Source organism: Canis lupus, chromosome 9 (assembly GCF_048164855.1).
Source record: "Canis lupus baileyi chromosome 9, mCanLup2.hap1, whole genome shotgun sequence".
Classification (NCBI taxonomy): domain Eukaryota; kingdom Metazoa; phylum Chordata; class Mammalia; order Carnivora; family Canidae; genus Canis; species Canis lupus.
The window spans coordinates 48,458,781-48,478,625 of NC_132846.1; the positions used below are offsets into that span (position 1 = coordinate 48,458,781).

The window sequence follows — 19,845 nt, forward strand, 5'->3', positions numbered from 1 at the left end:
TGCAGACATATTCATGACGGCTGTACAAGAATGACTCAAGTTTGGGTAACAGTGTTCAAGATTTGCTATTAGGGGACAGTAAGTCAGTGCTGCTGTAAATACTGTGGGAAAATTCCCCAGTGTTCTGCAGCAAACACAAGCTATCGTTACCATGACACTGGCAGATAGAGAGGGGAACCTAACGGCCCAGGTCCAGTGTCCAGGACATCAGCTCTTTGGGGCTGTCAGGGATACTGCCTTCCTCTCTCTGCTCTCCATGGACTTCCAGAGAGCTTGGCCTCAGGCTCCCAACTAAGTCCCTAACCCCAGACACAGCCAAGGCTCTAAGCAGCTGAAGCTGGGAAGGGAGTCACCTTAATATCCACTTCAACCTCTTCCTGGGCTGACTTCTCGTCACTTGTATCCACATCCCCGAAGGTTAGCGTCCCATTGCGGCCGATTTTCACCTGCTTCTTGTAGGTGTAGTAGAACTCCACACACTGCGCCACAGTCTTGGTCTGGATCTGGTTTGAAGCCAAAACTGAGGTCAGAGTTCCTGGTTTAGCTCACCTGCCTGGGGATACTCCAGCCTTTCCCGTCCATGCATGTGCCCCTCAGCCCCATCTCAACCTCAGCCTCAGCCAATGCTAAACCCAAGAAGCCCAAAATACAACTGCTTCTCCAATGCATGCCCTGAACAACCACCAACCAGTTCAATTAACCAATGCTTCAGCACTATTTAAAAAAAAAAAAAAAAAAAAAAAGCTAAAAAGAACATGAGGCCATTGGGGAGATCTGAATAAGGATCACATATTGGAGAATACTGCTGTTATCAGTCTAAATTTCTTGGGTGTGATAATGATATTGTGGTTTTGAAAGAGATGCCCTTGTTTTTAAGAGATGATCAAATGTCATGCTGTCTAGAGCTTACTTTTAACGATTAGTTATAATGGAAGGACAGGAAATAGGACATACATAAATTTATAGAGAGACAGTGAAAGAGAGAGGGAAAGCTAGTTAACGGTTAACAACTGGTAAATGTAAATGAGGGGTATGTGGGTGTTCATTGTACTATTCTTTCCATTTTTCTGTAAAGTTTGAAATGTTTCAAAATAAAAAGTTCCAGGTGAAAAAGTCTGGATGCCATCCACGTTCAGAGCCAGCCCGATCTGGCAACAGAGACTCCATTAACGCGAGCAGTGTCATTCCTTCCCAGGGAATAGCAACTGACAGGTGAGGCTAGAGAAATGTTAAACTGTCCTGTGTCCGGCAGGGACTCAAGGGAGACTAACAAGAAAGCTCTGGAAAACCTGAAAAGGAAGCAGAGGGCCTAAGTCTTACTCCTAACTCTGCCACTAAATGGCTGTGCGACCTTAGGCCAAGTCTCTTCATGTGTCGATGACTTCCAAGGGGCTTCCCAAAGTCTGAAATCCTAGCACTCTCATTTCACAAATCCACCTGGCTACTGGGTTTAGTTTCTGGACTGGTTTTCCCACACACACAGGCCATTTGCTCTGACTCTGCCCTTTCTGCCCCAGGCTCCCAGACTGCTCAGCCAACTGCAGGGCTGTCCAGGGAGCTGGGAAGTCCTGTCCACACAGCCCAGGGGGTCAGTGACAGTCCTCTGTGCCCTCTGTATCCATCTGTGACAGATGTGCTCCAATCTCACAGGAATGGCCAAGCCAAAAATTTCCTAATTAGATCCTGTTTACACTTTTGCTATCAATTCTTTCCAATCATCCGTATGACTAATGGTCTGCTCTTTTCATTACGGCGTTTAAGGGCACCGGAGTGAGTTTTGCAGGCAAGTACTTCACAGAAATATTGCCCAATCTGGGAACGCAGTGTTACTAAAACCCAGCAAATGACTGTCCTCACAACAGGGCCCTTGTAGGAGAGTTTATCAGCACTTTGCCCAGTCCCCAGGGCTGTCCTGGCACAATCTACAATTCGAGGAGGAGAAAAGACATTCTTGGAAACTCTCTCGCCTCCATGGTCCACAAGGCTCCGATTTTTGTGAGAAGGGCTTCTGGAAGGATGCAAGCCCTTGGATTAGGAAAGCACTTTTCTTCTCCCAGAACAACATGGGAAAGAGGACAAGATAAATCCAATTTAGGAAAATGAGACTTGGCCTCCTCTACTTGGTCAGCGGAGTTACTGGAAGGAAGCCCTGGGTCTGACAGGAAGTGGGCAATGGCCCTCCAGGTTACACAGTCACTTGCTGGCTCTCAGTGCTCCTCATTCTTAGGGTGACCTCTCCTCCACATGCTAATTGTGGCTTTTGAAGCAGCCCAGCCCCTTGGGGAATGGCTCACATCTGCCTGCAGCCCTCCTTCTTTTCCTGTTCTCTCTCAGGCAAGTCACTCTCTGAAGTCTGACACCACTGGGTCTGCCCACTCAGGCCTCCCTCTGAGACACCCCTTGCACCCCCCCAGCACCCCCAGCATGACCACACTACCCTAACATGAGGGAAAGAGGCTTGGAACTGAGGGCAGGAAAGGCCCAATCTCTTCCCCTTGTTTTGTTTGGAAAATTGTCTCTGAGGATACGTAGTGGCATGGACCTAACTCTTTCACAGAGGGCCTGGTAAGGGACTGAGAGGCCACCACCAGCAGAGGGAGCCCCAAATCACACAGTCAGTTCCTGGCCTTCCCTCACTCCCTCTTCCCCCAAACAGAGCCCCAGCTTACCAGCTTCTGCACCAGGAAGAAATCCTTCTTGTAGATGGCAATGCCTTTGTTGAACAGCTTCCTCTCGGCCATCTTCCACTGGTCAGAGCCTGCAGGGCAGAGAGGGAGCCACAGTAGTGAGGTGGATGGGGCCATGAGCACTGCAGGGGGCCATCCTGACACGCAGAGAAGTGTGAAGCCATCCATCTGTGGGGGTCTCCACAGGCATGCAGAGCTGGGCCACGTACTGGCCTCTGAGCCTCACTCTCCTCACTCGCGAGCCAGGAACTAGGAATAGAAGCCACTGCACCAGTGGTGCTGCAGATGACCTGAGATAACCCCGTGGGACCTCAAGGCTGGACCTGACACAGACAAGATGTGCCACTCAACAGGAACTGGGGACAGTGGCTGCTGTGATTATGCCATTCGGTCAGTGTCCCTTTTAAAAGTCCAGAGCCCAGGATGGGACATGGCCTTCCAGGGGTTGTCTAAGATCCAGGCACCTGATGCCAGTCTGGATGGCACTCCCTGGACTCCTATCCCTTGCACCTTACCATGGGCTTTTTTTTTGCTTGCATGGGCTCCCACTAGCCCACACCCCTCTCCCTTCCACCCCAGGGCACAGGAAGCCCCTGGGGGACTACCCCATCTTTGGAGTCAGTTCTTTCCATCACTCTGGCTCTTGGCTTATCCACCCCCCACACCTCCTCACCCCTTCCCAGGACTCAGCAGTAAGCTGGGCCCCACTGATGTTGGAGACCCCTTGAGACTCCAGGTCCCAGGCCCACCTGTGTAGTGATAAGTCGCCAGTGGGTGGTTATGGGGCCTCAGGGGCTTCTTCAGTAGCAGCTTATTCAGCGTTTCCTGAAGGGGAAGTGAGGCAAAGGTCAAGGCCCTGCAGGGGTCTCAGTGGCAGGCCGAGCATCCTAGGTACCAGGCAAAATTCAGAAGGCCTCTTGAACCCTCTTAGTAGGGTGGGCATTTATTGTTGTCCCTGCTTCACTGCTGAGGGACAAGAGGTCTGGCAAGATGGGGAGGTCGTGGGGGTGGGGCTGCTCAGGAACCTGGGCCTCTTAAGAGGGAGCATGCGGCCCCCAGGGCAGACAGACACATGAACCTTCCTGAGGGTGGGGATTCACTGATCCAGAATCAGGGAGAGACAGGGGTAGACAGGAGGACCCTGGGCAGCCAAGTCTGGAGTTTGGAACTAAGACTGCCTTGGGTGGAACTCCTACAACCCCAAACTTGGCCCACCCCTCCCTGCCGTCTTTGAATCAGTGCATCAGCAGTCCTGGCTCCTGCACGGCAGACATGGATCCAGGCCAGCCTCCCTGAGGGTCCCTCCCTCTACCAGGGCCGTTGTCTCACCAGGATGTCTCCCCTGGACTCATGTAGACAGTGCAGGGCCAGCTCCTGGTTGGTGCCAGCTCCAGGGAAGATACTGGAGCAGGCAGCTGTCAACAGATCTTCCACTAGAGCAAGCATGGGAAGGGAAAGAAGAAATCACTTACCGGGCCTCGCCCACCCACCTGCCCACCTTCGCCTGCTGGTTCTGGTCCCCTCTCACCTTGCCTCTGCTTCTCCCGGCTGCTCTCCAGGCTCTCCCACGGCTGCCACACCAAGTCAGCCTTGTGGGGGTCTGCAGCGGCCAGTGCCCGATCCCTCATCAATGGGATTTCCGCTTGGAACCGGGAGCCCACGTTGATGCGTCTGCAGGGATGGAAAGGGCAGGGAATGAAGCCTCACCTCTTCAGGGGATCGGGAATCTTTCTCCCTGGGGTGGGAGAAGCAGCAGGGGGTGGCCGGCAGAGGCTGAGCGTGGCAAGGCTTCAACTGGGTGTATGGGAATTTGGCTTCCGTGAGGACAGCCTAGCAAACAGCCACTGGTAAAGCCAGAAAGACAAGGCCCAGAGTTTGGGAAGGAGAGAAGCTTCAGGTTTACAGACTGAGAAGGAGTCTCCTGGACTATCCTCTTTCTCCTCAGAGGCAAATTTAAACCGAGCTGGTGCTTTCCTTTTCCAGTGACTTCCTCACAGAAGCAGGGTGGGGCAGTAAAGCCCAGAGGCGACTGTGAAATTTCAGAGGCCCTCCTCCCAGGGCTCACATGCACTGGACCCCACTCCACCACCCTCATGCCATGGGCCAGAGGAAGGGCTGCACTTACGGCTCGATGCTCACTGGGGTGGCCTCCCCCATCACCGAGAGGACAGGTGGGGTGACTTCAGCGCTATCTATGGGACAAAAGGGATATTGGTGAAACCCTCCTTTCAGTAAGCCCCCCCAACCCCCACCCTCCATGGCTGCTCTGTTTGCACAAGAGCCTCAGCAGTGACTCACAGAGACTCACACTCGAAAATCAGGCACCCTGAATCCTGGCTCCTCAGCCTGCAACTGTGACGACTAACTGTGACTTTGCCAAACATGTGGGTGCTTCTGTTTTCACACCTGCTGAGAGGGGCTATAACTACCCACCTCCTAGAGTTAACATGAGGACTGAATAAAATCACGCACAAAGCTTCAGCCTCAATAAATATTAGCTATTAGTATTACCAGTACTTATACCCAATGCTGGGTCCCTGCCCCAGGAGCTCCCACACTATAGAATTAACTCCAACATTAACCTGGGCTTGCTCTAGTAAAGAGCTGAAACTTCTGGCATGCTAGCAAGGTAGTGAAGGGGAATCCCTGTTTCATACTTCTCACTTCATGTTGGGTTCTCTGCCTCAGTTTCTCCTGAGCTAATCTGAGCACCCCGTATGATCTAGACATTCCCTTGCTCCAAAAACAAAATCTTGGAGGACTCTCCTCTGCAGCTTGAGATAAAACCTGAACTCCTCAGCTCAGCTCGCTCATGCAGTTCCCCCTCCATCTAGGCCTCTCACCACCTGGACCCCAGATCCCAGCCGACTGCTTACTCACAGCTCATCATTCTTCCTGCACAGTCCCACCGCCAGCCCTTTGCATCCTCAGGTCCTCCCCATCCCCCTCCTGGTTCAAGCTCAGCTCTAGCCCCACCCTCTGCAGACTCCTTTCTTACCACCCCAGGCTAGAAGCTTCTGCAGGCTTTGGAGCTTAGGGTCTGTTTCTCTCACTGGCTGCTGATCCCACTCTACTCACAACTTCTGCTTTTCTGCCTCCCAGGTTCCCATGTCAACTCTCTAATGGCCCTGTACACTCTCTAGAGCAGACTATGCTGTCCCCAACACTGTGGAGACTCTTCACAAGACCCAGTTCAATGTTTTACACCCAAGTGCTCAATACTCATGGAGGGGCAGCCCAGGTGGCTCAGCGGTTTAGCGCCGCCTTTGGCCCAGGGCGTGATCCTGGAGTCCCGGGATCAAGTCCCATATCAGGCTCCCTGCATGGAGCCTGCTTCTCCCTCTGCCTGTGTCTCTGCCCCCCCACCCCTCTTTGTCCCCCCCATGAATAAATAAAATCTTAAAAAAAAAAATACTCGTGGATGGACAGGAGGCCTCTCTTTGCTGCCAGTCTGGTCTCTACAGTAACTTCTTCCTGCACGACCCAGGCAGGGAGAGAAGCTTCCAAGCTTGGAGGGGTACATGGGAGGGCAGAAGGTCAGCCAGCCCAGGGTGAGCCATTTCTCACCCATAGACACCAGGGGGCACCAGAGAGCTAGGCCACGGGAGGTCAGGGTCAGAGGTTAATCTGGTGATGGTGCAGCCTCACCCTAGTGTTTACTCACATTTAATCCTCCACCACGCCAAGAGATAGGATTATCCCATTTTTCAGAGGAAACACATCCTTTTGGGAAATTGGCAACGGTTTCCAACAATTCACCACCCAGGCCACCCAAAATGTCTGCTCTGGGCCAAAACAACTCCCAGGAGACAGGATCTGCCACCTTCTAGGAATAAACACGATGCTCCAGGCATGATTCGCTAATGCATCTGAACCTCGTCACAACCCTGTGAGGTGGTTATTAGGTTGAACCGTTGGAAACTATTAGTGAATCTAAAAATAGTTGAAATTGGCAATTTCAGAATCAACCAAATACTATCTTCATTTAATACTGAAGAAACTGAAACCGAGAGAGTTTAAATGACTTGCACAAGTCCTAGTAAATGGTAGAATTGGGATTTGAACCCAAGCAGTTGGACTCAAACCCCTCTCCCATACCCTGGCCTGTTCTTGAACCAGGACAATCTCCTTTTCTCTCTCAGAGAAGAGAGTGGGGCCCCTTTGCCCACAGTATTCTAGCCCAATATCCAACAGCCCTATAAGTAGAGTCTCATCCCTGCCCACCGCCCTCCCTCCCCACATTCCCTGCCCCCATGACCCCTGAAGGTGGGTCACTCACTAGACCGCAGCAGGGTACGATGGGCACTCTTTGGCGTGATGGGAGGAGGGGCTGGGATGCTGCTGGTTGACATGATGGCATTGAAATAGAGACCGGAGCCTTCCCGCACAGGGCTGAGGATGGGGGGCGGTGTATAAGGGGGTAGTTCAAAGCTCCGCTCTGAGGGGTGATCAGCTAGGCGAACAGGAGAGCGCAGGTGGCTCTGATATGGGGTGATGTTGGAGTAGACGGGAGGGGCAATGAAAGTGCCCGCCTTGGTGGGGATGATCAGGGGCTCAGGCCTTGGCCGCTGCTTTGGTTTCCGCACTGAAGGTTCCCCTTCCAACTTGACATTCATGTCCTCAGCCTGGAGAAGGAAAGAGAACCAAGATGGCTCAGCCTCCTATGTGCTGGGAAAACTGAAAACTTGACCACTGCTTGTCAGTCTCACCTTTGGAACTTTAGTCTGCCTACTACACCTGCCAAAAGGCAAGCCTGAGACAGGAAACAGGCCCAAAAACCCTTTTACCATCTCCTCTAGGCTAGGGGTCAGCAAACTGTTTCTGTAAAGGTCAGAGAATAAATTTAGGCTTTGTGGACTGCACACTGGCTCCATTACATACTGTTCTTCTTCCCCTTCTCCCCATCCTTTTCAAATAATCCTTGTAAAATGTAAAATCCATTCTTAGGTCTGGATTTGGCCCACAGGCCCTAGTTCCCAACCCCTGACGCAAAATATGCTATTGGATGGGGAACTGTAGCAGTAAAGGGGCAAGGGTCTGTAGTTGCATTGCTTGGAATGGGCTCTACCTCCCTTACTTAACACATAAATTTTCTTAACTTTTCTGTGCGTCATCATTTTTAATCTGGGAATAATAAGTGCCTACCAAAGGTTTAGCTATGAGGGCTGAATGAATTAATACATGGAAATCACTGAGAACAGTACCTGATATGTAGTAAATACTCAATAAATACTGGCTGCTATCAAGCTCTGTATTAGATAGACTATGTGCTAAGACCTGAGCTGGGCATGGGACCACAAAATGAATAAGACAGTCTGGTCCTCACAGAACTTTTCCTCATAGTATTAGTCCTATGACTAACACAGACTAGCCCATTCATGCTGTCAAAGGTGAGCCCTCTGAGCTTACACTTTCCCCTGCTCAGTAATGCCTCATGGATCTCCATATAGAATAGAGGGTGTACAGCTATAAGGGAATAGAGGCCTTTCTTTGCTCCATCCCTATCCCCTCAAAGAGGAATGGAACTCTATGAGGGTGAACAACATCCAAATCACCTTTCTGGGTGCACAGCTGGCCACCAGGTGAGGCTGGCTATACTGACTGAGTAGGCCTGAGGACAGCAGGCTCTCTCCTCCTCCCAGTGTCCCATTTCCACAAACTCTTTCAGCAGAGGCTCCTGACTCTCCATGAGGTCTTGGTCATGTCCTTTACCCATTTGTGCCCCCCCCCCTTTTTTCTGTATACAAGGAAGAAATGAAATTCTTTATTCTTCCCTCCTTAGGGGAATAATATGATTGCACAGAAAGAAATGCAGTGGAGCCAAAGGCCCTCAAGCTTGCCAGACAAGAAATCCAACACGAACTCAGCTAGTATAATGATTTGTAATTTTGTAATAAGGGACATGCAAATAAACTATTTTGAATATTTGACAATATTTTCTGTATTGATTTTATAGATGTGATAATAAATATTGAGGTTACATAGAAGGAAGAAAGGAAGGGAGGGAGGATGCTTATGTATAGTGTACTTCAGATAGAAACCTAAGTATGTATGAATGCAATGATATGATGTTTGGGATTTGTTTAAAAAAAAATCCAGTGGCAGAAGAAGTGGAGATACAAATAAAAAAAAAAATGTCTCGGGCAGCCCGGGTGGCTCAGCAGTTTAGCGCTGCCTTCGGCCCAGGGGGTGATCCTGAAGACTCGGGATCAAGTCCCATGTCAGACTCCCTGCATGGAGCCTGCTTCTCCCTCTGCCTCTCTCGCTCTCTCTGTGTGTGTCTCTCATGAATAAATAAATTAAATCTTAAAAAAAAAAAAAGAATGTATTTTGAAAACCATTAAAGCCAGGAGATGGTTAAATATTGAGGTTCATTTTACCATTCTCTATACTTTTGTGCAAGATTGAAAATACCTATATTAGAAAGAAAAACAAACAAACAAACAAACAAATAATAACAAAATAAACCTCTTCCTAAAGTCTGGTGAAGTTCAACTATCTACAGGGGGGGATTCAGGAGATCCAAATTCCAGGACTAGCTCTGCCATTACTTGGCTGTATGAACTTATGTAAGTCTCTTGCCTTTCCTGGACTTACTTCCTCATCTATAAAATGGGTATGTAGAGCTATGTAGTTGCTCAAGCTCCTTCCTGCCATCCTCAGGACAGAGGCCTCTAGCCTCCAACCTCTATCACAACCGGAGAATAAGATCCCAGAGAGTAGAGACTGTCCTGCTCATAATAATCTTATAGGTCCCCCCCCCCTTTTTTTTTTTTTACAGAGGACAGGCTTGCAGGCTAACTCTCCAGCTGAGAATAACTAAGAAATCCAGACTCTATATAAAAACCAGATTTCTAAAGGTAGCTGAGAGCAAATAAGTTGGCAAAGACTTGAAGAACCAAAATATAGGAAAAGAAGGAAAATGAAAGAGGGAAGTCTAGCGTTTGGAGTTGTGCTTTCCCTAGAGGTGGATGCATTAGTAGAAGAGGTAACTAGGAAGCTGAGAAACTAAACAGAGTTTTTAACAAATCCAAGGAGCTAGTAGAATAAAAATCGGGCTTCAGACCTTGCTGAGGAAGGAGAGCCTGATAAACCCCCAGGCTTTGGATTGGGGTTCCAAAGGGCTATATCCTCAGAATAAAGGTGAATCAGAAATAAACTAGTCTTCACATGGAATAATGAGCAACTTAAAATCCTCTACTCTTAATCGCTGATTAAATTAAAAACAATTCAGGGCAGCCCTGGTGGCGCAGTGGTTTGGCGCCGCCTGCAGCCTGGGTGTGATCCTGGAGACCTGGGATCAAGTCTCACATCGGGCTCCCTGCATGGAGCCTGCTTCTCCCTCTCCCTCTGCCTGTGTCTCTGCCTCTCTCTCTGTGTCCATGAATAAATAAATAAAATATTTTAAAAAATAAATTAAAAACAATTCAGAATTGCTAATGCCCTTTGCTACCTGTCAGATGCAAAGATAAATCCTCTCTGGAAGACAAGAACATCATCCAGAGTCTTTAATTACCTCAACAATTGTTCATATATGTCTGACATGCAATTAAAACTTACCAGATATACAAGAGAACAAAACATGATTTAAAAACAAGAAGTAACATAACAGAAAGAGACCCATGGGGATCCCACTAATAGAGTTATCAGACATAAACTTTAGGAAAACTTAAATTATGCAATAAAATAAAAGGTTGAAAATTTCATCAAAGAACTAGAAACTCTAAAAACGACCAAATAGAAATCAGTAACTGAAAAAAATTAACTAAAAATAAGAATGCAATGAGTGGGCTTAACAACATATTAGATATAGCTAAAGAGAGAATGGGTAAACTGAAAGGCCAGGATAAGAGAAAAATGGAAAATATAGAAAAGTGCATGACAGACAAAAAGGGGATATAGTGAAAGACTCTAACAAATGTATAACTGTAGTCTCAGAAGGAAAGAAGACAGAAAATGGGGCAGAAAAAAATGTACAAACTCTAAAGAGGATAAATACAAAGCAAACCAATATTTAGGTATAACAGCAAAACTGCTGAAAACCAATGACAAAAAAAAAAAAAAAAAAAAAAAGCTTAAAACCAACAAGATAAAAAGACACCTTATATTCAAAGAAACAACAATATGGCTTATGGTGATTTCCCAACACTGTAACTACAATGGAAGTTTAAAGACAATAGAATTACATCCTTTAAGTGCCAAGAGAAAATAACTACCAGCACAGAATTCTTCAACCAGCAAAGTTATCCTCCCCCACTCTCTCTCTCAGATAAATCGTAAAAAATTTTTTCAGACACAGACTAATAAATTTCATCACTAACAGACACTAAAGGAGATACTAAGGGATGTTCTTCAAGCAGCACATAAATAATCCGAGGTAGAAGCTTGGAGGTATGAGAAGAAATGAAAAACAGCAAACACAATAAGTCTTTCAGTAAATCTAAAATGAACAACAACTGAACAAAACAATAATGGTATCACTGAGGAATATATAGAATTGTTGAATCACAAGATTGTATAGCCAAAGCAAATATAACACTATATGTTAACTATATTGGAATTAAAAACTTAATAAAAAACAATGATGTTATAATATCCTGGTAATTTTAAAATATTTAGAGAATGAAAATACATGTTACTAATTTTACAAAAAAAATAATAATAATTTTACAAATTATAATAGGTGGAAAATGGAGTTAAAGAGTTGTAAGAACTTTGCATTGTTCTGGAAGAGGTAAAATACTAATTTATATAGATTTCAATAAGCCAAGAATACATGTTTTACTCTCTAGTAGCTCTTCTCAACCAAAGAATTAAGCTCTAATGTCATAAGGTGTTCACTGTATGTAATGACTTAGCTTCTCCCCTATGCATCTAGAATGATACTAGTTATGTGCTATTCCTCTAGTGAATTGAGAAAATAGTCACTCAAATTCTTTGTTGTAGGGCTTAGTTCCTCACATTAATCCAGGAAAGAAAGGCTGCTTGGATAATTACTAAAAGAGCAATAAATAAAAGAGTAATAAGTAAATAAATAAGAATAATAAACAAGTATATAACTAATAAATTAATGAAGAGGGAAAACAGAATAACAAACCCAATCAATCCAAAAAAAGGTGTGGGGGTGGAGGGTGGAGGGAGGAACAGAAAAGGCAATATGGGATAAATAGAAAGCAAAAGCAAATTCAAACCCAGTAGAGGTTGCCCAGTAGAGGGCAAATTCAAACCCAAGTATATAAGTAATTACATTAAATGTAAACCAGGGGATCCCTGGGTGGCACAGCGGTTTGGCGCCTGCCTTTGGCCTAGGGCGCGATCCTGGAGACCCGGGATCGATTCCCACGTGGGGCTCCCGGTGCATGGAGCCTGCTTCTCTCTGCCTGTGTCTCTGCCTCTCTTTCCCTCTCTGTTACTATCATAAATAAATAAAAAAAAATTAAAAAAATAAATAAAAAAAAAAAATAAATAAATGTAAACCATATCAATGCTCTAAAAGACAAAGGTTGTTAGAACAGATAATAACAAACTCCAATTATAGGCCATTTGAAAGATACACCTTAAGCATAAGGATATAGAACAGCTAAAAGTAAAACGATGGACAAGATACACATCTCATCCATCCCCTTCCTTGCAACACTAACCAAAAGAAAGCTAAATGTTTCACAAAGTAGACTTTAATAAGAGGCAAAAAGATTACTAAAGATAAAAAGAGACATTTCATAGATGAAGTGTCTAAGTCACTTCTAAATGAATATGTAACTAGTAACATTGCACCAAAATGTATAAAACAAATACACAGATCTAAAAGATGAAGTAGATAAAACCTCAATCTTGGTGAGATTTTAACATATATATGTTTGTACTCACAGAACAAATAAATATCTCTGCATCTCAGTGCCTAGCACAAAACCTGACCCATATTAGAAGCTAAAATTTGCTGACCTGAAATAAAAGAGATTCACACATCCTAGATTTTACAAGGCAGTCTCAATTTCAAATATAAAACTATCTCATTGTCTCCTGTAAGTGCATTAATCTGTAAGTTTGGTTTGGAAAATATAAATAGTATCTCCACAGGTTGCTTAAATTCTTCCTATATTACCATGTACTCCTTTTTCCTATAGGGTCCTAGGCCGCCAGGAGCACATAGGTACTAAAAGTATTTGCATGGGGAGCCTCTCATACCTGAGCTGGGGCATCAGTCCCAGGAATACGAGTGGACCGCCTGCGGGTAACAATGACAGACGGCTTGTGTTCAGCGGGGTTCTGTTCGGGACCCTTCCCATCCTCATCAACACCTCCAGCTTGGGCCGCCTCAGTTGGGTCTATAGTCCGCACAGGCACAGACACCGGGATGATGAGGGGGACCATCCCGCTCTCCTCTCGTGCTCGCTTGGCAGCTAAGGAAGGTTCAGAAAACTCCACCCCACACTTGGTAGTTGAAGCTAACACACTTTTCCGCTTCTCCTCAGAGACACTGGCATCCTGGAGAAGAGGGAGGGGGAACGGAGGTAAGGTTTAGAAGGTAAGTCCCAATAAGTCAAGGACACCCAGTCACATTTGCTTCAGGAACTCAAACACCCACGGTGGTTCCCAACAGTCTTTCCCTGAAGGTCTTTTATCCCACCACACCCCCAAATATTCTCCATAATCTCCCTTCTGCCAGGTCCTCCAATCCTGGCCTGGCACAGGGGTGCCCAGATGGCCATCTCAGGCCATAAGTGGCTTACAGATGCATTTTGTTTGGCCTATACAGTTCATGCCACATAAAATAGTATTTAAATTCAAAACTTATGTCTATTAAAAAAAAAAAAAAAAAAAAGCAAGGAACCTGGTACCAAGCAATGGTGGTCTTTGTACCTTTTACCCGTTGGCAATTGGCTAGAGGGAAGTCAAATTCTACAGCCTCTGATATATCAGCCAGGCCCATAGGCATGGGAGGAGGAGGGGTGTTGGAGGGGGTTGAAACCCCTACGGAAGGAAGGGGCAAACAATGGCTTTGGAGTCAGATACTAGGCTTTTATTTTAGCTTGTGACCTTGGGAAATACTCCTTGGGCCTCAGCCTCTTCAGCAATAAAATAAGGTAATGACAGTATCCCTGTCATAAGATTTAATGATAAATTATTTATGATCAAGTATAAAAAACTGCAAGTACAAGAGAGGTGCTCAGATTCTGTTCATTCTTCGTCCCCATTATTGTCATTTCTTTTTTCAAGACTTTATTTATTTGGGCAGCCCTGGGCTTAGGGGTTTAGCGCCGCCTTCAATCCAGGGCCTGATCCTGGAGACCTGGGATCGAGTCCCGCGTCAGGCTCCCTGCATGGAGCCTGCTTCTCTCTCTCTGCCTCTCTCTCTCTCTGTGTCTCTCATGAATAAATAAATAAAATCTTTTTAAAAATTTACTTATTTATTCATGAGAGACACACACACACACACAGAGAGGCAGAGACACAGGCAGAGGGAGAAGCAGGCTCCATGCAGGGAGCCTGACGCGGGACTCGATCCCAGGTCTCCAGGGTCAGGCCCTGGACTGAAGGCGGTGCTAAACCGCTAAGCCACCTGGGCTGCCCGTGTTGTCATTTCTCTTAAATCAACTTGATTGCAGTAAAATTTACATACAATAAAATGCACCTATTTTTAATTAGTTTGAAACATTTCGACAAGTATAATCACCTGTGTAACCACTGCCACCTTCCTATTTTGGTATATGTGATCTGGCAATGGTTTCACCTGCCCCTACTCCCAATCCCTCATGTGCCAAATGAAGAAGCCAACCCATGATAGCGTATCGCCTGCCAACCTGCGTGTGTAAATGTTATCTTTCCTTCGGGTATGAACGACCTATGTTCTTTGCACACAGGGAGTTCAGAACTCCCAGAAGCCTATGGGTTCTTTCAATTTCCTTCAATGAAATGAGAAGACTGCCCTGTAGACTTGCAATCACTTGCTCTCCCCGGGCCCCAGACACAGCTCACCCTGCCCTCTGCCAGGTCAGGCCTCCATCCCATGCCACTCTCACCTTTGCGTTCTGCAGTGAGGCCAGCTCCACTGCCTTCTGGGCCAGGGTCAGCAAATTGGCTTCCTGGGATGCCCGGCGCCTCCGTCGAGTGCTCTGGATCACCCCACCCCGTAGCACCTGCCCACAGTCCCCAGTGCCCACTGCCCGCATGCTCTCCTCGTTGCCCATTGTGGGAGCCTCCCGCTCCCGACCGTTGGGTGCCAGTCTCTCCCCTTCAGACAGCACCTGCGACTCCCTCAGCTCCAGTGGGAATCCCAGAGCTTCAGGATGCGGCTGCCCCAAGGGGCCGGGTGGTGGCTGCTGTGGGGGCCAGGGGTGTAGGAACAGGTTGCTGGTGGGCTCCTGTCCAGGTTGGGTGCCAGCCACATCCAGGGGGGCAGAAGGCAGGACGCCCTCCTTAGAGAGGCGGCGGGAGCGTCGGGGGAAGGCGATCTGGGACTGAGGTAGCACAGGCTGTGGGGCTGAGTCCTGCAGGAGGGCCTTGCGAAGTTCCGGGTTCATGTCAGGGTTGGGGGGGAAGGGGTAGGGCGCCATGCTGTGGTGAGCCAGGTGGGACTGCCCCAGAGGCCCGGCCGGCTGCAAGCCAAAGTCCTGGGGCTGCTGAGAGGGTGGCTGCTGCATGGGATAGAAGTTCTCAAAGAGCTGCATCTGGGGAAGGGCGGCCTGTTGCTGCTGCTGCTGCTGCTTCTGTGGGGGGAAGGCCGCCACGGGGTTGGGGGGCGGTGGGCCCTGCCGGAAGACCTGCCGGTTCACCTGGTGGCCAAACGCCAGCTGGAAGGGCTGCAGGGGCAGTGTCTGGTTGGCGGGCTTCTTGGCCACATGGAAAGAGTTCAGAGGCGTCTGGGGCCTCCCTACATCCAGCTGCATTTTCTGTGGCATCATTGGCCGCACGGCATTTCCGTAGCGGTCCAGCTGCGGCCCACCTCCTTTCTCCCGCTTCAGTGCCTCTGGGTGGTTGTAGTAGGTAGAGACCCCCATGCCAGGATGCGGGCTCCCCTTGGGTCCACTGTAGAGGGGCAGGCTGTGGCGGTTCCATGTTGTGTGGGGTGGGGGCTGGCCCGGCTGCTGCTGCCAGCCACTGTCACTGACACCCCCACCGCCTCCACGCTCGGGGCCCCGGCCTGGAGCCATCACAGAGTTGGGCCACTTGACGGAGCCCACCTGCTGGGACAACATGGCTGCCGTGGTCCGCTCGGAACTGTACACCACGGAGTTTAGCAGGGCCAGGCTGTTGGGAGGGGGCAGCTCCACGGGCTGGGACACGGGGGCGGCCCCTACGGGACCCTCGGGCCCAAAGTAAGGCTCCTCCTTCACTCTGGTGGACTGTGGAGGAGCTGCGGGCTGCTGTGGGGCCTGCAGGGGTGCGGGCTGCTCCTTGGGAGCTGGTTCCTGATCCCCAAAGAGGCAACGCTTCCGCTTGTTCTGAGCCTTGGGCTGGGCCTGGAGGTTCATGGTGTGGCCAACTGGGCCCTGGCGGTGAGCCCTACTTCACCAGTTGCCCATCCCCTGTGGGAAGGTCCTGCTGGAAGCCCAGCTCTTGTCCAGGAGCCAGTGGGGGCAGAGCAGGGATGAGGTCAGACACAGGGAGAAAGAACCGTTGGCTTTTCCTTGCTCTTCGTGGAGAGGCTCTTGGGCTTGTCTACTTTTCCCAGTTCATGATGTTCCACGGGACCCTGGAGCCTGCAGACAGAAGAATGATAGTGTCAGTTACAGCCTCTCAGGATGCCCCAGATGTCAGCACACATGTGAGGGAGGGGCCCAAGTTCACAGAGCAGCCCTGGTGAGGCAGGAGCCAGGGCCCGGGGGGAATTACCAGAAGGCGGCGCTTTGTGACTCTCTTCATCCCACCACCTCACCCTGCAGCATTTGGGTGTGTGATCTGTACACTACACAAAGGCACCTGCCAGGGAACAGGAGAGGCTGAGACCCAGGTGGAGGAGCCCCTGCAGCCAAGGTGGGAAAAGGTGCAACAAAGTCTTCCTCTTAGGCCAGGCCTGGCTACCCATTGGCTGAGCACAACTGTCCAACGCAGTAGCCTCCTCACCAGACCCAGAAGTTTTATCCAGACGGTGCCTCCTCTGATGCTCCAAGCATATCTCAGACGCAGGAAGTGGAAACAACAGGGGTCATTCCTAACTATGCGGTTGTTCCAGGCAGGGGAGCCCACCACGTCCTTGCAGAGTGCAGCACCCAGGGCTAGGCTCCCGTCCTTTGCACTGAGGCATGTAGGTGAGGCTGCAGAAGGGTGTGTGTTCTAGCAACACCCCTGGGAGGAGCTGCTGGGTGGGACTGTGGCTGCCGTAGTCTTCCCTAAACCAGCACAGAACCTGTTTTGCAGCCCTGGCTGGCTGGGGGCAGGATCCAGCCTGGTACCTGGTCAGCAATCCCCACCTCTCCTCCCCTCCCAAAGAGCTCCCAGTATCCAGAGCTAAGGACTAGCGCCACTGCAACATGGAGGAGATGCAGATTGCTAGAATTTAGGCCTGTAATGTTTTTCTGTGACATGGTATGACTTTAACTGTTCACAGTGTCTGTGTTTATTTTCTAACTTGATTTTAAAAAAACTTCAATACACAGGTTGCTCTATTTATCCTGCTACAGGACAGCCAAAATCAAGACCAGCATTTTATAATTTACATGTATTTTTATTACCTAAATGTGTAACTCACATGTATTTTCAAAGACTTTGTCTTTCTTCAGAAAGGGCTTTTTTTTTCTTCCTCCCTGGTTAGTTGGTGAGGGTGGGAGCTACGCGACCTCCCTCTTCCCCACACTGCTAAAATTCTGGTCCTGAGCCAGTCAGGCCAGGAGGGGTGAGGAGGGGAAGCTCAGGAAGCCCGGGGGAATAAATCTGCAGGTCCAGACCAACCTCAGAGCTCAGGCCCTAGAAGCTCCAGGTCCTACTTTGCAGTCCCGGGAGTTCCCAGGAAACCAGCCCAGCCAAGGAGGGATGGGCCAGGGCGGCAAGGGCAGGCTCTCCGTGCGAGGCCCCCTATCACCCGTTCACAGGCTTCCGCAGCTCCCCGGCCCTTCCCCTCTCAGCGCAGCAGTGACTCACTGCAGCCACCCTCCCTTCCCCACCACCTGCCTTTCACTTTCACCAGCACCCAGAAGGGGAGGGACTTCCTCCTGCATTTCCTTCCTCAGCTCCCAGCCCTGAAGCCAGCCAGCCAGAGCTTCCCGTGAGCACCCCCTTCGTCTTCACTTATGGAAGTCGGTGGAGGGAGAGAAAGAGGCTGGGTGGGCATCCAAGTCACTCTGGCCCTGGCGGCACGGGGACAATTTGAGCAGGCAGGGAGTGCAGAGGGCCGCGGAAACTACCTTTAGAACCAACCCCTTCAAGGCAGCTCGGGTGGCTCAGCGGTTTAGCACCGCCTTCAGCCCAGGGCGTGATCCTGGAGACCCGGGATCGAGTCCCACGTCAGGCTCCCAGGATGGCGCCTGCTTGTGTCTCTGACTCTCTCTGTCTCTCTCAAGAATAAATAAAAATCTTAAAAAAAAAAAAAAAAAGAACCAACCCCTTTAAACTCTCAGTCCCTGACAGCCAACTCGATTCAGAGCAGAGACCCCAAAGCCAGCCCCCCGGCCCCCTCAAGGAAAATAGCCCTGGGTGCCACAGTGAAGCGGCAGCCTGGGGGCCGTCTTGGCTACAGGAGTTGGCTCTGCCTCTCCAAATGAGCGTGAGAGAGCAAACTAGAGGTCTGCGTGTGCAGAAGCAAGACAGAGGAAGGAAGGATGTGCCCGTGGGGCGGGGGAGGGCGCCGCGCCGAGGAGGGGCTGCAGGGCCACGTGCCTCCAGGGGGCCTGAGAGCCCTTCGGGTGCTCACGTGCACTTGTGCTGCCCCTGCCCTGACTGGCACAGGTGGCCCCCCTTCCCCAGCCACGGGCCTGCTGCCTTTGAGCCAGGGCACCAGCTCAGGGACACCGGGACTGGAGGAAGGGGAGGCCCACGTGGCAGATGAGCCTGGGTGCACGTGTGAGAGCGTGTACCTGGTGGGGGGTACACAGGCACCAGGCGAGGGGGGTGGGGGAGGTGGCCACCCGGAGCCTGGGGAAGGGTGAGTTCTGTAGGTTGGGTTGAGTGAGATGGAGGTGGAGTCTGTGAATGGAGCGCCAGGGCAGGGCTGCTCCTGCCCACACACCCCCCATCCCCAGGGCCCCACGCTGGCTCACCAGCAGCTGTTTGGTTAGGCTAGTCTGCTCCCCATCCTCCATCCTGTATGTCAAGGATCATCACTCAGGATACCACAGTAGGTTTCCAAAGGGAGGCTGGGAACTTGCTTAGAAGAAGCCAAGGGGGCAAATCCTTGGGGAGGCTAGCTGGATCACCCCAGAAGTTTCTGCAGAGGCCTTCCTGTCACCCCCAAGAACACAGACACCCAGACCTGAGACCCTCAGAGAAGAAAGGTCATGATAATGGGGGGGGGGGGGTGAGAAGAGTGAAAGATGCCTGGGAACCCTAGAGGAAGGAGGGGAGGGGATACACCAAGGTGGCGGCGGCAGCAGCAGCAGCAGCAGCAGCAGCAGTATTATCAGAAGAATGCACCTGAGCTAGGCCTGTCCTAAGTGCTTTTCATACGTTTAGTTTCCACAAGAACATTATAAGGCAGCATGAACCCCACCATGAAGCATTGCTATTTTAACCTCCATTTTACAGATGAGCTAGATGAGGCTCAGAGAGGCTAAGTAACTTGATAATGGTCACACAGTAATTTCATTGCAGGGCCAGAACTTGAACCTCAGTCTGCCTGACTCCAAGATCAAGCTCTTATTCCTTGTCTAAGACATGCCATAAAGACACCAGGTCCCTCTCTGCATAACCCCCTGTAGAACACACTCCCCACCATCTCAGAGCAAGGATTTCTAGACACAGATATCCCTCCTCACTGCATTGGAAAGGCCCCTTGCTCCTGCCTGAACCATTGGCAAGTAAACCTCTCCTATTTCTCTTCCAGTACAGCTGAGGCCCTCTCAATCCTAGGGGAAGAGAGGGAAGAAATGGGGCATCACCCCAGAAGAGCCACCCACAAGGAGGCCTGAGACTGCACCGGCCACTTTAGCCCCCGCCGTCTGCGCCTGGACTGTCCTGCCCCTGCGAGCTCACCCCTGCCTCAGGTCTAGTTACTGCTTGTGGGGCT

General features: G+C 49.7%; 1 protein-coding gene across 5 annotated transcripts in view; it reads right to left on the reverse strand.

Moving 5' to 3' along the window:
• MIDEAS (mitotic deacetylase associated SANT domain protein) overlaps positions 1–19,845 on the reverse strand; it is a 70,315-nt gene that overhangs the window by 7,223 nt on the left and 43,247 nt on the right. For 4 of the 5 annotated variants that reach the window (XM_072839273.1, XM_072839276.1, XM_072839274.1 and 1 more), the window contains exons 2-10: positions 14,708–16,387; positions 12,873–13,172; positions 6,967–7,312; positions 4,813–4,879; positions 4,216–4,358; positions 4,017–4,120; positions 3,437–3,512; positions 2,670–2,758; positions 354–503 (exon numbers count right to left, since the gene is read on the reverse strand). In XM_072839273.1, the coding sequence (XP_072695374.1) occupies positions 354–503; positions 2,670–2,758; positions 3,437–3,512; positions 4,017–4,120; positions 4,216–4,358; positions 4,813–4,879; positions 6,967–7,312; positions 12,873–13,172; positions 14,708–16,159 (2,727 nt within the window). In that variant the 5' untranslated portion in view covers positions 16,160–16,387. Of the gene's footprint in view, positions 1–353; positions 504–2,669; positions 2,759–3,436; positions 3,513–4,016; positions 4,121–4,215; positions 4,359–4,812; positions 4,880–6,966; positions 7,313–12,872; positions 13,173–14,707; positions 16,388–18,880; positions 19,061–19,845 lie in introns of those variants that run through there. The other variant, XM_072839275.1, reaches the window with a different exon arrangement.